The sequence below is a fragment of the Mesoplodon bidens genome (assembly GCF_964165515.1).
Source record: "Mesoplodon bidens genome assembly, chromosome: 20".
Classification (NCBI taxonomy): Eukaryota; Metazoa; Chordata; class Mammalia; order Artiodactyla; family Ziphiidae; genus Mesoplodon; species Mesoplodon bidens.
The window spans coordinates 29,936,340-29,959,939 of record NC_138181.1 but is presented as its reverse complement, the minus strand read 5'-3'; the positions used below and the strand labels follow the sequence as shown (position 1 = coordinate 29,959,939).

The 23,600-nt window shown below is 47.2% G+C and overlaps 1 protein-coding gene across 1 annotated transcript in view; it reads left to right on the top strand.

Annotated features, from left to right (window-relative positions):
* TDRP (testis development related protein) overlaps nt 1-23,506 on the top strand; it is a 129,423-nt gene extending 105,917 nt beyond the window's left edge. Inside the window, exons 4-5 of the mRNA XM_081221063.1 lie at nt 19,046-19,149; nt 20,836-23,506. Of these exons, the coding sequence (XP_081077189.1) occupies nt 19,046-19,149; nt 20,836-21,181 (450 nt within the window). The 3' untranslated portion in view covers nt 21,182-23,506. The remainder of the gene's footprint in view (nt 1-19,045; nt 19,150-20,835) is intronic.
* The last annotated feature ends 94 nt before the right edge of the window (nt 23,507-23,600 follow it).

The window sequence follows — 23,600 nt, the reverse complement described above, 5'->3', positions numbered from 1 at the left end:
TATCCCCATTGTATATTCTTGGCTCCTTTGTTGTAAATTAACTGATCATGCATGCATGGATTTATTTCTGCCTTCTCTATTCTGTTCCATTGACCCATGTGTCTGTTTTTATGTCAATAACACGCTATTTTAATTACTGTAGCTTTATAACATAGTCTGAAATCAGGGAGCATGTTGCCTTCAGCTTTGTTCTTCTCAAGATTATTTTGGCTATTTGGGATCTTTTGTGGTTCCATACAAATTTTAGGATTGTTTGTTCTATATGTAAGTAAATCTGGGCACTACCCCCCCATTCCTGTTGCTTACTTTGTAACTTACTTACTTATCGCCTCCTTGTTTCGTGTCCCACTGGATTATCTTTGTGAGGTTCTGCCCCATGCCCCCCAATGTTGAGTGTTGTGCATTGCCCCTCAGGGAAGCCCTCCTCTGGGTGCACCCACATCGCCTGGGCTGCGGTGGGTTTGGCCGGCCAGCCTTCCTCTTGCCCTGACAGCATCCAGCTGTTAAACTCCACTGACTGCCAGCTGGCTACTCTATTATTTCCAGTAATACTCGGGGGCATAAATTGCTCTGCAGATGCATGCACTCTGACTGGCTCCTTTGAGGGAAGCATTTCTGAGGCCCAGGTTGATCATCACTCTGACCTCAAGGGGTTCCTTCTGGCTTCTCCTCCCCGCTTCTCTCCTGCAAGCTTGCTGCTCAGCTTAGCTGCACCTCAATTCTTTTCTTTATTTTTTTTTTTGCGGTATGTGGGCCTCTCACTGCTGTGGCCTTTCCTGTTGCGGAGCACAGGCTCCAGACATGCAGGCTCAGCAGCCATGGTTCACGGGCCTAGCCGCTCCATGGCATGTGGGATCTTCCCAGACCGGGGCACGAACCTGTGTCCCCTGCATCGGCAGGCGGACTCTCAACCACTGCGCCACCAGGGAAGCCCTCAAGTCTTCTCTTGATTACCTTTCTCCACCACCCCCTGCTCTTGAGAGCACCCTCCCCTGTGCTGTGTCACAAATGAAGTTGGTGCCTTTGGGAGGAGTTCTTCCCTGGCTCCAAAGCTCTTGCTGGCTCACAGCATCTCGTGTCCTGCTTTCCCCTGGCAGGGTCTCTGAGCCAGGGCTCTGGAGCTGGGGTGGAGACCACGACAAGCTTCTCTCTGAGTGGCACCCCACTCTAGGAGCTGAGCGCTCGTGGGGGTGGGGAGCAGCCTGGGGTCTCCTGGTGTGTAGTAGCTGCCACTGCGTGAGCTGGACCAGGAGACCAGGGTCCAGGGTTTCCAGTGTTCCATACCCAGGGTGATCCTCTGTCTGTTGAGTGGGGGCTGGATGGAAGGAGGGAGCCCTCACCTCTGGGGCCCACTCCTCGGGAGCCTCGGGATGAGAAATGCAGAAGCCCTGAACCCTGCCTGGGGCCTGGGGGAGAGCAGGCTCAGTGCTGCGGCTGCAGCTGGGGGCCCCAGGGGCCGTGGTCAGGTTCACATGCCACTGATGCTTGCTTGCCTTTTGTGCATCTTCTTAATTTCTGGATTTTCAAATATTCGTCGATTTTCTTGAGTAGATATTTCTTCATTTACTCTTCACTCTAAGGAGCATTTCCAGAGGCTTTTGATGGTTGTGGTTTTGTTTGTTTACACATTTCAGTAGTTTCACTGGGGAGTGGGTCCTGGTCTCTTCAGGCCGTGGCGGTGGAGGATGATACTTGCTTTAATTTCTAAAGCCCCATTTAAGTAGGTGTTGCGTTGTGCGGGGGCAGGGTCAGCATGACCCACCCACCCCCAGTGCTGTCTCCGTTTCTCGTTTTGCTCATTTCTGGCGGAAGGCAAATCCGCCACCTCCTCTGCCTTCTAATAGGAAGCATTTGGTACAGAAGTGAATGGAGGGTGGGAGTGCACGACGTAAAAGTCCTGTGTTACTTTTGCTGTTTCTGGCGTTCTCCAGGCCTGTGTCGAGAGGGCACAGCAGCCGCCACGCTACAGCAACGTGGTGATTGCGGGCGCAGCTCTGCTGCGAGGCTGGACCCGTCGTTTACCGTCAGTTCAGGAGCCACTGTTTAAAATCAGCGTTTAGGATCAGTGCCATTTAGTGAGTTATATGTCTCAAATAATTTTCAAAAGGAATGAGGGATTGAGTTAAGGTGAGAGTTTTCTTCTTGTATCTATTGATTCTTATCTCTGGCTCTTACATATACGCGTCTACCTTTAAGTTTATTTTTGCAGTAGTAACTTAGAATACTGGTCTGATTTTTACATGTGTTTATTGGCATCTTTATGCAATTTGTAATTGCTCTGTTTTGACACTTAGAACAAATTAGGCTCTTACTACTGTTTTTAGTAGTATGATTGCAAATATCTAAAATTTTAGAATAGCTGATGATTATGTGATTGTTACACGGTTAACGATGATTAGCTTCTCATCCCGCTGTGGGAGTGGAGAACGGAATCTAAATTTCTGGTAGGATTATGGGCTGTTCTGCCACTTGCACCCTGGAAACCACGCATGTGACCCACACGGGAGCCCGGGGGGCAGACGGGAACCGGGCTTCCCGTCCTGCTCTGCCCGCTGCTGGTGGGTCACTGGCACCCCTCTCTGGCGGTGACTGCTGAACGGCCTCGAGGAGGCGGCCAGGCTGGCCTCTCCTAGGACAGAGGCCCGCGGCGTCAGAGCAGGAAGGGCCGGGACAGCGGCGGCGGTGGTGGTGCTGTCAGGGGCCGGAGGGAAGTGCAAATAGCCTGGTGCCTGCGTGTGAAGGTGGGGCAGTGGCCTCACCACACGAGGGTGAAGCGTGGGAACGGCTACCCTCCGGGCCAAGGAGACCTGGAGCTGAGACCACGTGCATTGGAGCCCGCTCCTCCTCCTGGGACCGTGGGCAGGGGGAGGGGGGCTGGCAGGAGGGCAGCATCCCCACCTGGGGCCTGGTTTCAGGTTTCTAGCTCTGCTGGCCCCCCTGCTCCCTGGCGAGGCCTCCTCCTTCCAGGCCTCTTCACTGGAGGGTGTGCACACTTCCTTGCGTGATTTCTGTGCTGCTATGCAGAAGGCTGGGCTTTGTGAATAATCACTTTTATTTTTTCTCAACCTAAGCCTCGTTGATGTGTTGGTTATCTGATGATACTGGATTTTGGCGGCTTTTTTATTCGCATTGTTGTGGTTGAAGAGGATATTCAAAGGTTGTTGGAAGTGGGTGGGAGCAGATGGAATTTTCCTTTGGCTTCTGGCAGCAGGTTAAGTTCATCCGTCTGAAATATTTCTAGCAAAAAAAATCCCCATATTTTGGATCTTGATTGGCAAAGTAATGGATTATGTTTCTTCACTGGACTTGCTTTTTCCAGTTTCTTTTAAGCGTCTTTGTCTTAGTGTGATCAGGCTGCTCTAACTAAACGCCACAGACTGGGTGGCTTAAACAACAGAAATTCGTTTCTCGCAGCTCTGATGAGGACCCCTTCCTGGCTGTAGGCTTCTTGCTGTGGAGGAAGGGCTGAGGAAGCTCTCGGGGTCTCTCTTCTAAGGGCACTAATCCCAGCACGAGGGCTCCACCCTCAGGACCTGGTCACCCCGGAACCATACATTTAGACTGTGGCCTTCCACGTGCTGACGAATAGCATTTCTCCCTCCTGAGGGCCCTTCGGCCCCGGAGTCTAACCAGAGGGCCTGCATAATGAGCCTGTTATTAAAGCCGATTAGCACTTAGCGCCTGGGGTGCGTGGATTTGTATGGAACAGTTAACGCTCCTACTGGATTAGTCCTTCACAGCACTTGGCAAACCTGTTGCACAGTTTGTACCAAGGAAGTACAACCGTTGTTGTGGGCAGTGTGTATGGGTTCTGATTTCCCAGTTACATAAGTACTCCACGTGTATTAATTAATGTTTGTTTTCATCAGGCCTACAAGATTATATGAAGGTTGTAATTTATATTGGTTACATAAATTGAGTATTTAAGTAATCACTTAAGGTTAATTTTTATTTCAGGTAAATACTTTGTTAAAAAATTTGGTGTGGGAAGGAAAAATTCCCTTTTCCCCACTCTCTAAATCCTGCTCTAAATAAGTAGTTACCACTATTAGTATACAATTAGCCAGTTAGTTTTCAAACAGCTCTTTTAAAAAGGACATAAGGTGGAAGTTTTTCAGAATGGGAAATGATTAAAAATGCAGCTTAAAAGCTCTGAGTGAATTTATTACGTTTGGTTCCGAAATGTGCAAAAGCCAAGAGCAGAGTTCTTTTGTCTTAACCATGTCTGTGTCTGAATAGTTTTTGGTGTGTTAGAATTTAAACATTCTGAGATCTCCGTGTTCACTTCCTGAGATGGTAGAGCACAAAGAAGTCAGTGGACCGGGAGTGTGAACGGGTAGTGTTTGCGGGAGGGCCGAGTGCTGAGCTTCTCCTCCTGAGACGCTTGGCTGATAACAAGGTGGTGGCCAAGCGTGTGCAGATCCAGGGCACGTGCAGAGACCCGGGCCACCTCTGTGGGGACAGCGTCCACGGCCCTGTGCCTCCTGAAGGGATCTCATTTCACTCCTCATTTGGGGACATGTTTCTAGCTTCATGCAGAGACCCGGGCCACCTCTGTGGGGACAGCGTCCACGGCCCTGTGCCTCCTGAAGGGATCTCATTTCACTCCTCATTTGGGGACATGTTTCTAGCTTCATGCAGAGACCCGGGCCACCTCTGTGGGGGCAGCGTCCACGGCCCTGTGCCTCCTGAAGGGATCTCATTTCACTCCTCATTTGGGGACATGTTTCTAGCTTCAGGACTTTTAATAACACTTCATGGCTGCACCCCAAGGCTAAACGAGCGAAAGAAAACTGATGGAAAAGAAGGGCATGTTACGCAGAAGACAGCGTCTCGGGCGTCAGGAAAGGCCGAGGGCTGCCGGCGGGGTGGGGGCGGGGGCACAGAGCTGCCGGGAGCTGTTTAATGACAGAAGATCCGAGTCATTTCAGCCCACGAGTCCTCCCCTTCTCTCTGGCTGTAGAACAGAAGGCTGGCCTGACCGGGTCCTGTGTCTCCTGAGCTGAAGACCTGGTCACATGACCAAGCTTCTCCCATATACTCGGGCTTCCCTAGTCAGAGAAGATCCTGTTTTCTTTTGTTTTGCCCATTTTCCTACTAGGTTGTTTTTGATTTTTTTTGTTTGTTTGTTTTATAAAACTCTTTATATTGAGGACTTTGGATTTTTATCATTAAAAATCCAAAAACTTCTGCAATCTTTCCTAGAAAAATAGCTTTTTTGTTTTTCAAATTCGGAAAGAACTGTAAAGTTTATAATTAAATAAAAGAAGCAGTACCCATTTCTCCCCTCCCCATGATGAATTCTGGTCTCAGAAGTTACCCCTTTTAATGTTGAAGCTATCTCTCAAGATACCTGCCTGCAGGTTTCCAAGCTCAGTGCTTATCCTATGTTGCAGAGAGAGATTCTGTAGAATGTGGCCTCTGTAGAGACTGGCCCCTGTGTGTATAGACTGTTTGCTCTTTGCTTCTGGGTTTCAGAGGGAAGCACTTTTCAGAGCAGTCTTTTCTGCAGCATTAGGGAGACGTTTCCCACGGGCATGGGGTTGAGATGTGTTTTATTTGACCTGTTACCTACGGGGCAGAATCCCACGTGCCCTCAGTGGCCTCTGCTGCGGGTCAGACGTTTTCCGACCCCTGAGAATGCATTGCTACACATGTTCCTCTCCGCAGCATCTGGGAGGCATGGTCCCCCCGGCGGGGAGCTCTGTTCTGAACTGGGGGCTGCTGCTGTGGCCACTGCATGTCTGGCTTTGATGCTGGAAAACCCTCAGCCGTGCTCTTGCTTTTCCTCATGAAACCCATCTCAGCTGGGTAGCACTCTGACTCTGGCTGAGCTCTGCCCTGCGTGTTTCTACCTGGCGACTTGCCCCGTCGCACTGAGGTCTCCTCCTCCCAGAAGACTCAGTATCTGTTTGGTAACACGTCGCACTCTTTCTGTCCACCGTCTGCCTTTTAGTTTCCTGGGGCCTCCTCCCGCCTCGGCCCCCGCCAGCCAGCCCTTCAGGGATGCCCTGTTCCCTGCTCTCTCCGGCTAGGACACATGGTCTGCAGCTGTAGCTGTACTAAAGGGGACACGTTGAGTCTCTTGTCTACCTGCCACCCAGTTCTCCAGTTCACAGCTTTTGCTCTTCCCTCTAGAGATCCTGTCTGCATGTAACACACGTAAACACAGAAGGACGTCAGTACACACATGCATGCCCAGATGTCCTAAGTACAGAGTGTGTGTGTCCCCAGATCTGTACGGGCAGCTGGTAGCACCACTGGCATCTTGCTGGTGGGTTGGTGTTAGTCCCTGTGGCCCCTTCTGCCCCCAGGTGTGGATGCACCGTGTCTGCCTAATGAGGCCTCAGCAGACAGGCGTTCGGGTCGCCCCCCTCGGGACTCTGCAGTGTATTTTCCTGCTCATGCTTTCGGCACAGAGATGCACTTTGCTCTGAATCACGAACCTCTCTCTTTTCTTCCATTAGCATGAATAATTTAGTTGACTGTCAAACGATTAGGGTATTTAAAAGATTTAAACATTGTTGAACAAGTGACCAAACAAACCAAGTAACCAAAGTTTAATTGGTGGTTGATCAGGAACATTTTTCATATTTTAGAAACTACTACATGTGTTTGTTACTATCGGTGAACGCGACTGTAACATTGAACACTCCAGAACAAGTGCATGTCCCCACCAAGGAGCATTTCCACAGCAGACCGTTGTACAGAATGTAGCTTCCAGAGCAAGCCACGTGAAGCCTTAGCTGTTTCTCTACTGAGTCCAAGGAGTTTGTGTAGAGTTCTTTGGTGAGCGCCATCCCGACAGATTAAAACTGTCAGCCGGATGGATGCAGAGCCCCCGGCCGCGGAGTGGCTGCCTCTGGTCGGGTTCAGTGCAGGCAACGGAAGGCCCTCGGCTCACCCCAGCCGTCCCTAAAGCTCAGTGCACTAGTGGGGGAACCGCGGTGTCCCTGCGTTGGGCAGAGGGAAAGCACGGGGACACAGTCAAGCGGGCACGCCTGCCTCACTCTACCCGGGACGGGGACGGGGACGGGGAGGGCGCGGGCGCCCTGTTACCCACAGGTCCTCAGCAGGTGTCGTCCTGCCCCGGGTCTGAAGAGTGTGCCTGGAGTGTGTGTGTCATCTGAAGGGTTTTTTAAATTGAGAAGCAGGTGATGTACGATATTATATGAGTTACAGGTGTGCCACACAGTGGTCTAGTTGTTAAAGGTTATACTCCATGTATAGTCATCGTAAAATACTGGCTGCATTCCCTGTGCTGCACAGTGTCTGACGGGCAGGGCTGAGGGCCAGGCGTCCCCTCGGCCTCACGCCGGCCCCGGTCCCCCTGGCCCTCCTTCACCCCGGTGGCCGCTCCCACGCCCTCCCTCCCGTTTCTGTCTCTGCCATCAGCGGCGGGACCACCTTCTTCTCAGACCCCTTCACCTCGTGCATCTGTGAGCCTGTGAAGGCCCCGTAGCGATTCTCCCGGAGCCGGAGAGCTCTCGTGCGGCGACGGGGCCTGGGATTTGGTTTCACAGCATGACCTAGAGGCCTGGACTGGGTTGTGAAATCAGTTTCCTCCAGGATTACCAGTTTCTCAATAAATTCAGTGTTTAAACATAAAGTGGTTGTGAGTTCTAAAGTTTAGAAGGGTTAGGAAATGAGGCTTTTTTAATGACATTTTATTCGGAACCTTGGCCATTGCTGTCCTTTAGGACACACCAGACTGAGCCCCTTCCCGTGCTGGGTACTGAGGGCAGGGCCTCAGCCCCAGTTTGTGGCTTGGAAGTCATGCCCACAGCACCCACTGCCTCCAGAGTCCCCGGGCAGAGTTGAGGTGCTGAGGGGGGGCTCCCGCCTGGCCCCAAGCCACCCCACACTGCCCACCCTGAGTACTTTTCCCTCCAAAGCAGCTTCCTGGCACGGATCCGAGCCCTTCCCGGGGCAGAGTGGTGGCCCTCGGTCTGCCGACAGGATGACTCCGGAGTTGGGCTCTGCTCTGGCACAGCGCGTGGCCCCAGGCTTCAGGCGGCCGGCCCTGTGCGTTGACCGCTCTGATCCACGCAAGGAAACGCACTCCCGGGCGGGTGACTGTGGGGCGACAGTGCTGCAGTAACGTCCCCTGGTGCAGACGACCACGACGCTGCAGCTGAACTCCACCCCTGCAGGGTGATAGCAGTGGTTTCCTGCTAGAAGGTTGGGGGCCTGGCCTACGGAAGAGTCACCGTCGTTTCCTGATGTTTGACCTTAACTACCTTTAAAACATAACTGCTTTTATGAAAGCATTCACGTGCCATGGGATCTGGACTGGACCAGTACCCTCAGGTTACGTGGCATCCACAGAACCCACCAGAGCACTATGTTGTATTCTTCCTCATCATCCCTTGCATTCGTTTCTGATTTTCAGGGATATCTTGGCAGCATATTTCCTTGGCCCTCATCACTGAAATGGCGCATCTCATTTATCACCATGCAGTTTTCATGTAATTTTTCTTGCTCAGGTAAAGTGTGTGTTTTGATACTCTTTTGGACCAAGAGTTGCCCTGGCAGCCTGGGGGCAGGTAGCTAATGCTTTCTCACAGTGCACGTATAATCAGACACTTCTAATAACTCGGTTACACACTTTGCCAGAAAAATTTGAGATGAGAAGCTTGCATCTGTCACTTTTGGGTAATTAAAGCACTTAAAGCTTTATATTTGAGGAAAAACAAGAGTAAATGCAAATGGTACTATATTTTGGTCTTTAACTTTGGGACATTTTGTTCAATTTTTTTTTTTTTTTTTTTTTTTTTTTTGCGGTACGCGGGCCTCTCACTGTTGTGGACTCTCCCGTTGCGGAGCACGGGCTCCGGACGCGCAGGCTCAGCAGCCATGGCTCACAGGCCCAGCCACTCCACGGCATGTGGGATCTTCCCGGACCGGGGCACGAACCCGCGTCCCCTGCATCGGCAGGCGGACTCTCAACCACTGTGCCACCAGGGAAGCCCTGTTCGATATTTTAAGATTACAAACTGTGAGACTGAGTTGGCGGGATGGCAGCTTAGACTGTTTAACTTGGTCAGATAAGGCTCTATTTTCCAGATCCAAAGAGACGAAGTTCACAGGTCTAGTTAGTTTGCTTTTTTCCAGTTTTAGGAGATAGATATAGCTGACACACAGCACTGAATAACTTTCAGATGTACAGCATAGTGACGACTTATATATATTTCGAAATGAGGACAACAATAAATTTAGTTAACATCCATGGTCTCGTAGATACAAAACAAGGAAACATTATTTTCCTTGTGATGAGCTCTTAACAGCTTTCTCTTAGCTTTCGAATGCACATTACAGCATTGCCGTCCGTGTCACCACGCTGCACACGGCCAGTACTTGTTTATCTTATAACTGTAAGTTTGTGCCGTTTGACCACCTTCCCCCGATTCCACCCACTCTCCTCTGGTAACCACAAGTTAATTTTTTTTCAAGATTCCATGGATAACTGAGACCATATGGCATTTGTCTTTCTCTGTCTCGCTTATTTTCCATCGCATAGTGTCCTCAGGTCCATCCATGCTGTCACAAAAGGCAGGATTTTATTTTATTTTTTTTATGGCTCAGTAATGTTCCACTGTATATATGCCACATTTTATCCATTCATCTGCCGACAGACACTTAGGTTGTTTCCACAGCTTGGCTGTTGTAAATAGTGCTGCTGTGAACATGGGGTACATATATCTTTTTGAGTTAGTATTTTTGTTTCCTTTAGATCAATACCCAGAAGTGGGACTGCTGGGTCATACGGTAGTTTTTACTTTTAATATTTTTGAGGAACCTCCACACTGTTCTCCACAGTGGCTGCACCAATCTGCATTCCCACCAGCAGTGCCTGAGGGCTCCCTTTTCTCCACACCCTCACCAACACTTGTTACTTCTTGTCTGATGATGGCTATTCTGACAGGTGTGAGGTGATATCGCCTCATGGTTCTGATTTGCATTTCCCTGATGATTAGAGATGTTGAGGACCTTTTCATGTACCTATTGGCTACCTGTATGTCTTCTTTTGAAAATGTTCTAGTCAGATCCTCTGCCCATTTCTACACCATATTGTTTGCTTTTTGTTGTTGTTGTTGTTATTGAGTTGTATGAGTTCTTCAGATATTTTGGATATTATCAGGTATATAGTTTGCAAATATTTTTTCTCATTCTGTAGGTTGTCTTTTCACTTTGTTGATGGTTCTTTTTGCTGTGCAGAAGCTTATTTGTTTGATGTCATCCCACTTGTTTATTTTTTATTTTGTTGCTTGTGCTTTAGTGGTGATTTCCCCAAAAAATCATTGCCAAGCCCTATGTCAAAGAGCTTTATTTTCTTATGTTTTCTTTTAGGAGTTTTATGGTTTCCTGTCTTACATTTAAGTCTTTAATCTATGTCAAGTTAATTTCTGTGAATGGTGTAAGATAGGGGTCCAATTTCATTCTTCTGCATGTATGTGGCTGTCTGGCTTTCCCATGACCATTTATTGAAGAGACTGTCTTTTCTCCATTGAATATTCTTGGCTCCCTTGTCAAGTATTAGTTGACTGTATATGCATGGGTATATTTCTGGGCTCTCAGTTCTGTTCCATTGATCTTTGTGTCGGTTTTTATGCCAGTACCATACTGTTTTGATGACTATAGCTTTATAGTATAGCTTGAAATCAAGAAGTGTGATGCCTTTTGCTTTGTTCTTCTTTCTCAGGATTACTTTAGCTATTCAAGGTCTTTTATGGTTCCATACACATTTTAGGATTGTTTCTGTTTTTTCCACTTCTGTAAAAAATGCCATTAGAATCTCAATAGGGATTGCATTGAATCTAGAGATGGCTTTGGGTAGTATGGACATTTTAACAATATTAATTCCTCCAACCCATGAACATGGGATACCTTCCCATTTACTTGTATCTTTTTCGTCAATGTCTTGTAGTCTTCAGTGTAGAGATCTTTGACTTCCTTGGTTAAATTTATTCCTAAGTATTTTATGTTTTAGATGCCATTGTAAATGGTATCATTTTATTTCTTTTTCACATAATTTATTGTTAGCTTGTAGAAATGGTACCAATTTTTGAATGTTAATGTTTAAAATTTATTTATTTATCTGTTTTGGGCTGTGTTGGGTCTTTGTTGCTGTGCGCAGGCGTTCTCTAGTTGAGGTGAGCGGGGGCTACTCTTCGCTGCGGTGTGTGGGCTTCTCATTGCAGTGGCTTCTCTTGTTGCGGAGCACGGGCTCTAGGCATGTGGGCTTTGGCAGTTGTGGCACGAGGGCTCAGTAGTTATAGCGTGCAGGCTCAGTAGTTGTGGCGCATGGGCTTAGTTGCTCTGTGGCATGTGGGATCTTCCCAGACCAGGGCTCAAACCCGTGTCCCCTGCACTGGCAGGCACATTATTAACCACTGCGCCACCAGGGAAGTCCTGAATGTTAATTTTGTAACCTGCAGCTTTATTGACTTCATTGATTAGTTCTAACAGGGTTTTTTTGGTGGAGTCATTAGGATTTTCTGTATATAAAATCATGGATTCTGCAAATAGAAACAGTTTTCCTTTTTCCTTTCCAATTCTGATACTCTCTATTTATTTCTCTGGCCTGACTGCTCTGGCTAGGACTTCCAGTAAGTACTGTGTTGAATAAGAGTGGTGAGAGTGGACATCCTTGTCTTGTTCCTGATCTTAGGGGAAAAGTTTTCAACCTTTCATCATTGAGTATGATGTTAGCTGTGGGCTTTTAATCTGTAGTCTTTATTATGCTGAGGTATGTTCCTTCCATACTTAAGAGTTTTTATCATGAATGTTGAAAATTTTGTCAAATGCCTTTTCTGCAACTACTGAGATGGTATTTCTTTTCTTTCCTTCTATTAATGTGATATGTATCACACTTATTTGATTTGTGTGTTTCAACCATCTTTGCATCCCAGGGAAATCCCACTTGATCATGGTGAATGATCCTTTTAATGTGCTGCTGAATTTGGTTCGCTAGTATTGAGAATTTTTGCATCTGTGTTCATCAGGAAAATTGGCCTGCCTATAATTTTTCTTTTCTTGCACTGTTCTTTTCTGACTTTGATATCAGGGTAATTCTGGCCTTGAAAAATGAGTTTACAAGTGTTCCTTCCTCTCCGATTTTCTGGAAGAGTTTGAGAAGAATTAATGTTAATTCTTCTTTAAATGTTTGATAAAATTCACCAGTGAAGCTGTCTGGTCCTGGACTTCTCTTCATTGGGAGATTTTTTAAATTACTGATTTAATTCCCTTACTAGTAAATGGTCTGTTCAGATTTTATATTTCTTCTTATTCAGTCTCAGTAGGTTATATGTTTCTGAGAATCTTTCCATTTCATCTTGTTGTCCAGTTTGTTGGCATGTAACTGTTCATAGTATTCTCCTACGGTGGTTTGTTTTTCTGTGATGAGTTGTAACTTCATAGTAGCTTCTTATGATCCTTATATTTACGTGGTATCAATTGTAATGTTTCTTTCATTTAGAATTTTGTTGATTTTGGTTCTGTTTTCCCTGGTGAGTCTAGCTAAAGGTTTGTCAATTTTGTTTATGTTTTCAAAGAACCAACTCTTAGTTTTGTCAATCTTTCTATCATTTTCTTGTTCTCTATTTCATTTATTTCTTCTCTTTATCATTTTCTTTATTCTACTAACTTTGGGCTCAGTTCGTTCTTTTTTTTCTACTTCCCTGAAGCACGGAGTTATGTTATTCGGGATCTTCCTTGTTTCTGTGTGAACTTGTCTCTTAGAACTGCTTTCACTGCATCTGTAAGTTTTAGTATGCTGTGTTTCCACTTTTGTTTGTCTCAAGATAACAGTTTTATTTCCCCTTTAATATCTTCTTTGACCTGTGGGTTGTTCAGGAGAGCCTTGTTTAGTTTCCATGTGTTCCTGCAGTTTCCAGTTTTTCTCCTCTTACTGATGGTATATGTTGGGGTCAAAGATACTTTTACCATGCTTTCAGCCTTCTTGAATTTGCTCAGACTTGTTTTGTGGCCTAACGTATGGTCTCTCATAGAAAACGTTCCATGTGTGCTTAAAAGAACGTGTATTTTGCTGTCATGCTATATAGAATGTTCTGCATGTGTCTGTTAGGTTCATTTCATCTATAGTGTTGTTCAGACTCACTGTCTCCATATTGATTCTCTGTCTGGATGATCTATATCCATTGTTGAGAGTGGGGTATTAAATTCCCCAGCTATTACTGTATTGCAGTTTATTTCTCTTTTTAGCTCTGTTAGTTTTGTTTTGCTTTTTTGGCCACACTGCGTGACTTGTGGGGTCTTAGTTCCCCAACCAGGGATCAAACCCAGGCCCTTAGCAGTGAAAGAGCTGAGTCGAACCACTGGACTGCCAGGGAATTCCCTTAGGTCTGTTAGTTTTTATTTTATACGTTTATGTGCTCGAATGTTGGGTACTTAAATATTAATTTTATCTTCTTGATGGACTGACCCCTTTATCATTATATAATGGCCTTCTTTGTCCCTGTTTACCATTTGTAAAGTCTTTTGTCTTGAAGTATCTTTTTCCATCATCCATTCACTCTCAGCCTATGTGTGTCTTTAAGGCTAAAGTGAGTCTCTTTGTAGGAAGCATATTGTTGGGTCTTGTTTTTTTAATCCATTCAGTCATTTTGTGTCTTTTGATTGGAAACTTTAGTGCATTTATATTTAATTATTGATAGGCAAGACACTTTGTTAATTTCTTTCTGACTATGTCATAGATCCATTGTTCCTTGCTTTTTATCCTGCTCTCTTTTATCGTGTTTTTTGTTTGTTTTTTGGCTGCCTTGGGTCTTTGTCGCTGCGCGCAGGCTTTCTCTAGTTGTGGCGAGTGGGGACTGCTCTTCGTTGTGGTGCTCGGGCTTCTCATTGCAGTGGCTTCTCTTGTTGCGGAGCATGGGCTCTAGGCACACGGGCTTCAGTAGTTGCAGCACGCAGGCCCTAAAGCATGCAGTGTTCAGTAGTTGCGGCACACGGGCTTCAGCAGTTGTGGCTCGCGGGCTCTAGAGCACAGTAGTTGTGGTGCACGGGCTTAGTTGCTCCGTGGCACGTGGGATCTTCCCAGACCAGGGATCGAACCTGTGTCCCCTGCATTGGCAGGCAGTATTTAACTTCTATTTCTTTTCCCTCTCACATTTTAGGTTACTGATATTATAGTTTACATATTTTTTATGTTGTATATCCAAGGACAGATTATTGTAGTTACGATTATTTTTAGTACTTTTTTTCCTACTTTTTAGAGTTGTGATTTATGCACCACCATTATTACCATATTACAGACTCTAACTCTGACTATAAATTTACCTGTACTAGTGAGTTTTACACTACCTTCATATGTCTTTATGATATTAATTAGATTCCTTTTATTTTGCTGATGAGCTCCCTCAGCTTTTGTTTGTTTGGCAGAGTCCTTATCTCTCCTTATTTCTGAAGGACAGTTTTGCTGGTATAGAAATCTTAGTTGACAGTTTTTTCTTTTAATATTTTATAACATTTTATAATATTGTATGTTAATTATAATTCAATAAATAAAGTAAAAATTTTAATAATTAAAAAATATTTTGAATATATCATCCCATCCTCTCCTGGCCTGAAAAGTTTCTCTTAGAAATCTCTCCATAGTTTTATTGGGGGAGGGTAGTGGGTTCCCTTGTATGTAACTTGTCTCTTTTCTCTTGCTGCTTTCAAAACTATTTCTTTGTCTTTGACTTTTAACAATTTAATTGTGTGTCTCAGTGTAGATGTATTTGGGTTCAACCTATTTGGAGTCCTTTGGGTTTCATGGATCTGGATATCCATTTCTCTCCCCAGGCTTGAGATATTTTCAGCCATTATTGCTTTAAATATACTTTCTGTCCCTTTATCTTCTCCTGGAATTCCTGCAATGTGGATATTGTTGTTTCTGTGTTCCACAAGTCCCTCTGGCTTTCTTCATTCTTTCTTTTTTTTTGCTCCTCTGACTGGATAATTTCAGCTGTCCTGTCTTCCAGGTCACAGATCGTTTCAATTGTTTCTCTGTATTGTGAAGGCTAGTTTTGAAGCTCTCTATTGAAATTTTTCAGTTCAGTGACTGTGTTTTTCAGTTCCAAGATTTCTGGTGTGTGGTTTTGTTTTTGTTTTTGATGGTGTCTACTTCTTTGTTGAACTTCCTGTTTTGTTCATGTGTTGTTTTCCTAATTTCATTTAGTTGTCTGTGTTATTGTGGTTCACTAAACTTCTTTAATAGGGTTATTCTGAATTCTTTGATAGTTCATAGATATCACATTTCTTTAGGGTCAGTTATTGGAGCTTTATTAGTTCCCTTTGGTGGTGTGACATTTACCTGCTGTTGTGATGCTTGATTCCTTACGTTCTTTTCTGCGCTTTTGAGTGAGTGGGTTCCTCTTCCAGGCCTTATAGATTCTCTGCTAGAGACAGTTCTTGAGCAGCTTAGTTTGTGTTTCTGGACCTGTCAGCTGCTAACGTGCTTAGGCAGATGGGGCTTGCTATGCATGTTTACTTTGGGGCAAGGCCACTGTCTGAGCCCTGGGCCCTGAGGTCGTGTTGGGTGGTGGGGGGTTGCTGCTGGCTGACAGCATTCAGACAGGTTGGCTGGCTTGGCTCTTTTTCCAAGTTGAGACTGTAAGAAGGACTGCAGGGGCCTGGGTTCTCTGGTTAGGCTCCACAAACAGCCAGGATGGGACGCTATCCTCAGCAGTAGAGGAGGCTGTGCATTAGCTTCTGTGCCCTGGTGGGACAGCAGGGTGGGCCTCAGGGTCTGCCCAGCTCCGTGTTTGGGATCCCAAGTCAGACTGGACTGTGCCTGAATTCCCCGGCTAGACGGGGCCACCAGTTTTGCTCTGCAGAAGGGCAAAACTTCGGGCTGTGCCCTCCACTCAGCTGCCACTGTAAGCAGGGCTGCTGGATAGACAGCACAGCCTCCTGTGTGCTTTGCTCAGGGCCCCTGGTCAGGTGGGCTGAAGACTGTACTCAGCCGTGGGCGGGACGTGGGTTAGTGTCCCCTCCCAGGGGCAGTGGGTGGTAAGGCTCTTTGTGGTCTTGACTCAAGCTGACCCGCACCCCAAGTTCCCTTGTCGGATGGTGCTGCTGGCTTTGCTTTGTGGGTGATCAGATCTGCCTGTTGGGACTCTGGTTGGCAAGGCTGGGAGCTTTACTCAGCCGTGGGCAGTGCTGTGAATTCACTTTCTGCCCAGGCAGAGCGGGAGGCCCGGAGAACCCAGTCGGGCTTTGTGCTCACGCAGGGCAGTAGACGAGGTGTGACGAGACCCTCCTGCTAAATTGCTCCAACAGAACGAGTTTTGGTAAGTTATGGATGATAACTTTCTAGGATTTCATAGATTTTCCTCCCATGGGGCGTGAAGTACTTTTTTCAACTGAGTTATGGGCACAGGGAAAAGTAATTCTTCCTTGTTTGGAGCTGAAATTCATTTTCTCATCTCTTTTGGACAGCTTCTTGGGTACCGCTCAGAGTTTCATAGCATATCATGTTTGTCTTTATTTGGGGGCCGTCCCTTTCTCCCTGGCCCTCTTCTCACTTATAAAGAATTTTTTTACCCCTGGCCCTTCTGACTGCAAGAAGCATTTGAGTTTGTCACCTCTGCCCTCTGAGGATGGAAACTTCCTCACCCCACACTGCGAATGGCACTTGCACTCCACACAGCCCACGGTTCCAGTTGAGCTCAGGAGCACTTCCACGTCCACAGGCACCCTTCATGTGGTGCTTGTGGAAGGCAGCCTCCCTGAGATCAGGGGCAGAGCCCTTGGGCTGGGACCTGCTGGGTGGCTGCAGTCATGTCTGTGGGTGACATCCCCATGTCCCTCTCGGGGTGCGGTTCTGGTGTAAACGTGGGCACTGCAGGCAGAGCAGGTTTGTCAGTGAAGGAGCGGTCTGGCTTTGACACATTCTTTTGGGATCGTTAAGCCCAGTGTGATGGCCGCGCTCCTGTAGGATGTGCCTGGCCCAGGGTGGGTTTCCCTCAGGCTGCCGGCGGGCTGTTTGCCCCACTCTGTACATGAGCGCTCACCACTCAGAACTCCTACTGCTCTGTAGATGTGCCATAACTTGTCACTTAGTAGTTACCTGCCAGCAGAGGGAGGTTTTTGCACCTGGTCTCTCTGATTTCTTCCAGGTGCCGTGTCAGCTGTGACCTGGGATGTCTGCTTGTTGGGGACGTGGAGCCTCGCTCTTATGTCACCTGGCAGGTATTGCCAGCCCTTGAGTGACGTGTGGCAGTGGGACAGGTGTCCTCCCCACAACCAGAGGCCTGGATTCACACACCGGGGACAGATGGGGCATCCAAGGGGGCGGGGTCACCTACAGGTTCTGAGCCCAGCCGGACTAGGGGCACCAAGGCCAGCCCATGGAGGGAGAGGCGGGAAGAAGGCTGTCCTTCTCGAGGGGCGGCAAGGTGGAGGCGAGCCTGGTGGGCAGCGTCCAGCGGGAGGTGTGGGGGAGGTTTGTTAGAGCTCAGGGCCCGACACGGGCCCTTATGCTCTCCACGGAAAGGTGGGGGGTGACACCCAGAGGGCTCTTCGCCTCACGTGCATCCCTGCACCTGTCCAGAGGGCGAGCGCGTCTGTGTTTCCCAATTACAGGTGAGAAGGAGATGGGAAGGGGGCGTTTAGAGGCCAAGGAGAGGGGAGGAGGGGGAGAACGCCCCAAGCCGGTGACACGTTCCCGCAGCGTGGGGCCTCCCGGGCTGAGGGGCATAGGCGGTTTGTGGTGAGGTTTTTATTATTGTAAACGTTTTTAGACGCTCCTTTCAGTTCCCTTCAAGCTCTGGGGCCCACATCTAAGACTTACCGTCTCATTTAGATCATCTCAGTGATTTGTGGTAAGTTTCTCCTGTAGGCTACCGAGTGGTTGCCCTAGAACTCTTTTTTTCTCCCGTTTTATTGAGAAGTAACTGACACGCCTCACTGTATAAATTCCACACGTGTGGTATGATGCCGTGACTGACATACGCCAGGAAGTGATGACCACGCTAGGGTTAGTTACCACCCATCATCTTGTGTAGATACAGGAAAAAGGAGGAAATAGGTTTGTCTCCTTGTGATGACAACGTAGGATGTACTCTCTCAACAACCTTGCTGCACAGGCAGAGAGTGGGTTCCGTCCAGATCACTGCGGTAAAGCAAGTCATGCCAAGTTTCTGATTTCCCAGCGTGTATAAAAGTTGTGTTTACACTAGATTGTAGTCTTTTAAATGTGCAGTAGTATTATGTCTTTAAAAACGTAGACACCTTAATTAAAAAATGCTTAATTGCTAAAAAACATGCCAACCATCATCTGAGCCCTCAGCAAGACATCATCAGCCCTGGAGGGGCGAGCGCAGCAGGGTCGCAAGCCGTTCGTTTCCTGTTCTGTGGATGGTCTCACACCAGTGCTCGCTTGTGGCCTCCTGGTTCAGGTTTCAGTGCTGCTGCACTTTTAACGTTTCAAAGCATTTAAACCCACGTCTGCCCTATGGGAGATGCCCTCCTCCATCCCCTTCAAAGAAAACCAGCTGCAGTTGGTGATTTTGGGCTCCAGGGACATCAGAGTGGCTCACTGTAAAGGCACTTGACATGAGACTTCTGGAGATGTCCTTCCTTTTCTCCATTCCTCCCTTATTACTGTATCTCTTTGAATCTAAGATGCCAGGCGTTAATTACATCCTGATTTCAGAAATGAAAAAGTACAAAATCATTTGTCTTAGAATAAACAAAAACGCATGGTTTCTTCTCAAAGTCCACCTGGAGGTTGGTGCAGCCCCCCACCTCGTGTCAGGAGCCCCACCATCCCGACCTGGTTTGGCTGAAGTGTGGTCACTGATCATCCGTTATTAAACATGGGTGGGTTTACCCACTGTCCTCACTGGGTAACGGAGATTACCTGCAACTGATGGGAGAACTTACCTGCAACTGATGGGGAAAGTCCCTGTGCGGATATGGCAGGTAAGGAAATTGGTGCCAGCTTCTGTGCTGAATGTCAGCCCCACAGTTACTGCATAATACAGCTGTGACCTGTTTATTTACTGTCAGATGTGATCTTTTCTTAACCTTTTATTAGGTTCAGGGAGCGAGTTTCCGAGGCTGGAAAGAAGTGACTTCGCTGTTTAACAAGGATGATGAGCAGCACCTGCTGGAAAGATGTAAATCCCCCAAGTCCAGAGGGTGAGTAGCTGCTGTCTTGGACGGCAGCCGTTCCAGAGGCGGTGGAGAGCAGGACCGTGTGCGGGGACGCTCAAGGCTTCCTTCCCCGCGTGAGGAGGCAGAAATGAGTTGTACTGATTTTGACAGTAAGCACTTAGAAAGATTATGGAAAAGTGGGAAAAAAGAGCTTCTCTGACCAGCTCTCAAACTTAACAGTAAATAGAACTTATGAGTCTTAAAGCAGCCTGTAGTCATGCTTAAGGTGTGTAGTAGTTTCAGAAAATCAAGAAAAAAACCCAGTTAAAAATGCAAAGATTGATTGTAAACTGTAAAAGATTTTAGAAAACTGGGGCTTCCCTGGTGGCACAGTGGTTAAGAATCTGCCTGCCAAGGTAGGGGACACGGGTTCCAGCCCTGGTTCGGGAAGATCCCACAAGCTGCAGAGCAACTAAGCCTGTGCATCACAACTACTGAGCCTGTGCTCTAGAGCCCGCGAGCCACAACTACTGAGCCCGTGTGCCACAACTACTGAAGCCCACGCACCTAGAGCCCGTGCTCTGCAACAAGCCACTGTAATGAGAAGCCTGCGTGCCACAACGAGAGAAAGCCTGCGCACAGCAACAAAAACCCAACACAGCCAAAAATAAATAAATTTTAAAGATTTTAGAAAATTGAATATATTTAGGCTGACAGTGCTGCTAGTTTATTATAAATATTTTGAAAGTTTAAAAAATGTATTTAGGGAGTTCCCTGGCAGTCCACTGGTTAGGACTCTGCACTTGCACTGCCGTGGGCCCGGGTTTGATCCCTGGTTGGGGAACTAAGATCCCACAAGCCATGCAGCATGGCCAACAACAACAAAAAAATGTTTTTAAAGATGAAAATATAAATTCAGCGACGACCTAGTAGAATTGCCAGCGGCAGGTGACTCCTGGTGAGTCTGACCGTAGAGAGGCTTCTCCTCCGAGGACCGGGTGCCTCAGCAGCACTTATGACCTGCCAGCGCTGTCTGGCCCTACCCTGCCTCTGACCCCATGGTCATGACCTCATGCGCCTTCTCTGCAGGGACTGTGTAAGTCGCTCCTCTTGGATGTCAGGGTGGCAGCTCATGGGGGGCCTGAAAACACACCTGTGTCCTGGCCCCTCAGTCCAATTAAATGAGACTCTGAAGGGGTCGGGCCTGGACGCCAGTGTTTTTACCCGTGTCCTGGGGATGCTCCCAGCAGCCAGGCTGGGGGACCGTGGCCAGAGCCCTGAGTCGTGTGTGAGCATCCGCCTCCACAGTCGGCCGTGTTTTCCTCAGAGCGCACAGCGCTGCAGCTGTGAATAAACCTGTGGAAAACTGAACCTGTGGTAAATGGAGTAACCCCCCTTTCTGAATCTGGACCTGGGGCTTCTTTTCTCAGGTTGGTTCAGAGACGAGCTCGGCCTTCCGTGTGGCCTTGAGACAGTCCACTTTTTTCTCTTCTGAGAGTGACTTTGCATTTTGCCAAGTGTGGTACCTTAAATACAGCATTCACAAGTTTCCCTAATCATGTGTAGTGGCTGATTTTTCCTTATTAATATTAATATTTCAAGTTTTACATATAAATCTCTGTGAGCTTTCCAAACAAGACTTTAAAAAGAACCTTTTATTTTATAAAATAAACACAACTTGAGGCTCTGAGATGATTGATCACCAACACTTAACTCTTTCATCTCCTGTAGAACTAACTTACGATTAAAAGAAGACTTGAAGATGGAGAAGAAGTCTGGATTTTGGGACAACTTGGTTTTGAAACAGAATACACAGTCTAAGAAACCAGATGAGATCGAAGGTTGGGAGCCTCCAAAACTTGCTCTTGAAGATGTGGCAGCCGACTCGGGAGACCTCATGAGTGACCGTCTGTCTGGGCCAGGCTGGGAGGAGGACGCCAGGGGCTCCACCAAGTACACCAGCCTGGCCAGCGCTGGGAACAGCTCGCGCTGGAGCCTCAGGTCAGCGGGGAAGCTGGTCAGCATCCGTCGGCAGAGCAGAGGCCACCTGACGGACGACTGGGAGGAGCTGGAGTGACGGCCCCACTCCTGCGAGTTCACAAACCAAGATCTGCCTGATTTTGCACCTTTGTATCTCATTTCATTCAGATTCCTAGAGTTTGCTGTATCACAGTGTTTTTTCAGTAGAGTATCAAGTTTGGTCTTTCCCAGATGAAACGTGCAGAGAACCTGCCCTGTGCTGTTTTACGTGGACTCTCCCTCTTCAAACGCTTACGTAGGAAATTCCTCGGTGGACACGAACAGGGACCGCACGTCGACTGCCTTATGTGGAAACGTCCTCCTGTCGTCCAAGTGTTGCTGAGACTGGAGACGTGAGGTTTGCTGCTGTCCAGTGGTAATTTGCATTTTGCCACAAAACCGTCTTCCTGTGTCCTCGGTTGCAGTTTTTTGTTCCGTGACTTGATCCCTTTCTCTGCATGTAGCACATATGTGTAGTCTATGACACAAGAATGTAGCAGCTGCGCAGTTCTCTTCTGTTGCCAGAAACCTGCAATCCAGGTGTAAAATGAATCTTCCATAGGTCGTGTTACATTGTGTTAACTCTTCTTTTGTAGTAAATTTTGAAATATGCAAGCAGAATAAACCCTGGAGAAGCGAAGGCTGTATCTGATCAGCGTGAATGCACTGTCTGCAAACGCATCTTCATCTCCAGCCTCCCGTAAGCGCATTAGATGGTGACAGTGGTTCTTATCTTGAGGTTTTATTTTTACTTTTCCTGAACTTTTAAATATTGATCTTACTTTCTTCTAAAACTTTGTTCTCCGTTTTTGACTGCAGATTAAAGAATGCTATAAAGCATGGATCAGTTTTAGTAACTTGACACTTAATTTTGTTTGGAAGATGATAACTTGCTCGTTAAGAGTTAAAACTGTATGTAAAATGATGAAAGTGCCTCTCTTCTCTAACACCCAGGGTTTTGTTTTTCCAAATGAGAGACTGGCTGGTTTGGGCACGTCACTGAGGCGTCTCGTGTGTCTCCAGACTTGCTTTCTGCCTCCCTGATAGACTGGCCCCTTGGTCGGGTACCCGTGCACGTGTGTCCTCAGCAGGACAGCTCTGATCCACAGGAGTACGTGTCTATCTCAGGTCACGGTGGCTTCACAGAGAAGGTATAGGGGTTTTTTGGTTAAAAACAAAAACCTCCAGTTACACTGTGCATTCCTCTCTTTAAAAGCCACTGTCCTCAGTGTTCAGTTCTGTGCTGTTCCACGTAAGGGGGTGTCATTTAGCATTTCTGTGGACTCCGGGGGGTGACAGTGTCTGCCTGTCATCTGTCATTTCTCAACCAGTCACCTGTCTACACTGTCATCTCCAGCCATCGGTGTACAATGTCTACCTGTCCTCTAACCATCTCTCTCTCTCTGTCTACGTAGCATCCATCAGTCATCTATGTCCGTCTTTTCCTAAGAGACAAGAAGTTTACTTCACTGAGCCTTTAAAGGGGGCCATGTAAGTGGTGGTAAAATCCAGTTTGCGTTAGAACCTTGAAATGGTTAACACCGGAACTGAAAACCGTGTTTCCTCAGGTAAACAGTTCAGTACATAGACTGTAGTCCTTCTCCCTAAAGAGACGCTTGCTGTGGCTGCAGACGAGCTCCAGACCGTCATTTACGTGAGGATTTTAAAGCAGGAGCCGCGGGCTTGTCTTGGGCTAATCCTGTGTTGCGGTGCAGGGACGCAGACCTCGTGTCCGAGGCTCTAGGCAGGGAGCTCAGCGCGGGGGTGGGGACAGCGTCCTCACCGTGGGGAGCCTGTGCCCGTGCGCTGCAACGCTCAGTGCCTGTGAAACCCCCGTGGTGCCCAGCCGGCAGAACAGCTCTTCATACCGTTGTTCCTCAAAACCAGACCGGGGTTGGAATATGCACACAAATCACACTTATCTACAAAGATTAACGTAAAAATGAATTTTTCTTCTGTTGTGTCTGATTAAACGAAAATATATGTGGGTTTTAATATAAATATTTATTGGTATGCTTTGGGGGAAAGATATTTTTTCTTGATAGAATTTACCAAAGCATCTTTGTTTTGTTCACTGGCTGATGAGAGAACAGGTTTGTTTGAATTCTGTAAAAACATAGCTTCTCTGTGTGAAGAGTGAAGTGTCTGCCGTTTTTAACAGGAAAATGATTGGCTTCAAAGAAGGTTGAATTCTTATTGCTGAGGTTTTTAAAAATAAAACATGCTTTATATACTCTGACTGTTAGTTTGCACGGTTACTGGCATCTGCTTCCGGTGACTCAGTCACTCAGAGCTGATGGTACCCGTTCTCGACACCTTCAACCTCATTTAAGATGCCAACAAAATGTGTAGACTCATAAATAAACGACCAACTTCAACTTCAGCTGTCGGGATGTATCTTTTGTGTATTTGAATGGACGCTGTTTGGGAACAGCAGGCGCTGCGTCTGCCCTGCCCTGGGCCCCGCTTCTGATTTT